The sequence below is a fragment of the Triticum dicoccoides genome, chromosome 3B (assembly GCF_002162155.2).
Source record: "Triticum dicoccoides isolate Atlit2015 ecotype Zavitan chromosome 3B, WEW_v2.0, whole genome shotgun sequence".
Lineage (NCBI taxonomy): Eukaryota > Viridiplantae > Streptophyta > Magnoliopsida > Poales > Poaceae > Triticum > Triticum dicoccoides.
This window is the reverse complement of record NC_041385.1, coordinates 236,378,694-236,381,076: the sequence shown is the minus strand read 5'-3', so window position 1 is coordinate 236,381,076 and position 2,383 is coordinate 236,378,694. Positions and strand designations below refer to the sequence as shown.

General features: G+C 52.9%; 1 protein-coding gene across 1 annotated transcript in view; it reads left to right on the top strand.

Annotated features, from left to right (window-relative positions):
* The first annotated feature begins 2,258 nt into the window (after positions 1-2,258).
* LOC119279500 (E3 ubiquitin-protein ligase PRT1-like) overlaps positions 2,259-2,383 on the top strand; it is a 4,014-nt gene continuing 3,889 nt past the window's right edge. Inside the window, exon 1 of the mRNA XM_037560719.1 lies at positions 2,259-2,317. Within this exon, the coding sequence (XP_037416616.1) occupies positions 2,295-2,317 (23 nt within the window). The 5' untranslated portion in view covers positions 2,259-2,294. The remainder of the gene's footprint in view (positions 2,318-2,383) is intronic.

Sequence of the window (2,383 nt, the reverse complement as noted above, 5' to 3'; positions counted from 1 at the left end):
TTGAAAGGGGGTGTTAATAGAACCCGTTGTGTGCCTCTAGCTTGTTGGCAGTTCCTTCCGGCAACACTAACATAGGGGCTGTTTGGATTACGCCCAGGATGGCCACGCCAAATCAGGGGCGAGCCAAAATTTTGGCGGAGGAATCGGCTGCCCGCATCTCGCCTGTGCGTGGGTGTTGATTCTGAACTAGGCTACCAAAATATTGGCGTGGCAACGGAAGCTGGGCCACGATCCAAACATCCACCGAGGCAGCTAGTCAACGCCAAGATTTTGGCGTGGTAGCCATCGGCCACGATCCAAACGGCCCCGTAGCCACAATTGTTCTATAATACCAAGCACTCTGGAAGGTACTACCCCCGTGGTTGTTGCTTAGGTTTTTCATCTTTCGCATCACAGTTGGGATTCGCATAACCAAGTACACCCAAAATTGAAACATGGAGCATACAAATATTTACAAAAGGATTATTCAAGGGAAGCAAAGCATTGGAGCCATAATTTACATTGCTCAAAGTAGGACAATGCTTACATATTATTGCATTCTGTCCGTACTGGCGCCTAGCGCCCACTACTTTCTTTCTGTCTGACAGGCAAAAGGAACGGTTGTCGACATGCTGGAAGGAGACGCTTACATGGGGCCGGAGTCCCTTTTTTTCCAAACGGACCACAACGACAATTAGAGGGGACACCTGGACAGCAGGCGCCAAGTCATCCAAGATGGCGCTCATCGGCAAGAATGGGTAGCGATGGTGGAGATTGGAGAGGATGCGAGAAGCCACGACAATGGTGGCTTGAATCCCCTCTGTTTAGTGCCTTTATCAGAAGGGTACGGAGGCGTCCCAGGTCCTCAGCAAGAAAGAGGAAGGACACCAAGTCCGGAAGGCACCGCTCACTGAAGTTGGCTGGGTGGTCGAAAGGATTCAGGCCGATGGCGGGCATTACCGCGCTCGCCTGATGGTATGCACCGCGCAACCGTTCCACCTGTGCGCCCAACGTCCAACAGCGCCTTGCCAAGGCAGTCTTCGATCCCATTCCTCTTGGCTCGCTCCCGCTCAAGGCGGCTCGCCATTATGGCGACCTCCCTGCTGAGGCGATCCGCTGCCTCCTCCATGGTGGCCTCCGTCGTACGAAGCTTCTCGGTCATGGATTCAAGTCACTTGTGAAGCTCTGCACTCTCCTCTTGGTGGTGGAGGAGCGCGTCGCTCGTCTTCGCTTGAGATCTTCAAGCTCCGCCTCCATGCATCGGAGCTCCCTATCCTTGGCCTTGAGCTTTACCCTCGTCCTCTCCATGAGGGCTTTGAGCTTGGCGTCCTTGGCCTGGAGCTCCATCCTATGGGCCTGAACCTCCTCCGCGAGGCGCTTCGCCTCGAACTTTGCCACTTCCTGAGCTGCCATGGGAGGTGGAAGAGGAAGGGGGAAGGGAGAACTGGAAGAAAGTAAGGAGTAATCCGCCTCTCCTTGGCATTTGTAGCCGAGCATGATGGATCAGCTCCTTGCTCATGAGGGTCAGCGATCCTACCAATGCACATTTGGGTTCCCAAGACGAACTCAAGTGGCGCCCTGTCCCGTCTACTTGGGGAATTAATGGAAAGCGGCATCATGTCCGCTCTCACTGGCGCAAGAACGAAGAGGCTCAAGACTCAGCCAGCCGCTCGCGCTTACCGACGCATTCCCAAATACTGACGCGTCGGGTTTGATTCCCTCCACCAATGTGAAAAGGGCGCCACGCATCGTGGGGATACTAGACGTTCAGTGTTCCGAGATCTAATTCATGTTTCCATCAAGAGAACATAAATCTAGTTACCAAAAGTGCAAGAAAAAACTAAAGAATAGAGGATTTAACTCAATCTCAAAAAAGGACTATGCAACCAAGGATTGAATGGATATGATTCTTGATTAAAAAGTCACACAGTTCATCTATACATTATTATCATTATACTTTGCTGCTGCAATAGGGCCCATTTTAGAGTTTGGCACAGGGCCTCCGATTTTGCCGGCCCGGCCCTGCGACCATTCCAATTGACTCGCATCCGGCAAGCAGTGATAGCCAGCCACCGCACCCTCCGCGTGGTGTACTGGTTCTGCGTACGCAGACCTTTAACAGCACGTGGCGAGGGGGCAGGCGATCCAGTGGAATACCAAGACGCAAGGGGTGACTCACCCAAGTATTCCCTGCATGGTGCACACCTGCGCAGAGGCGTGTCATGCCTGCATCGGGTCAGCATCTTGGGCGGTGGTGACAAGACAGGCACTCGTTCCCGGAAGCCAGAGGACGACGACACTTCATCAAGCATTTAATGAACCCACCTATCTCTTCATGGTAGGTTCCCTCTACTGTAGCAACTATGGTGTCCGTTGCAATATAAAAGGAGAACCGGGCTACAGT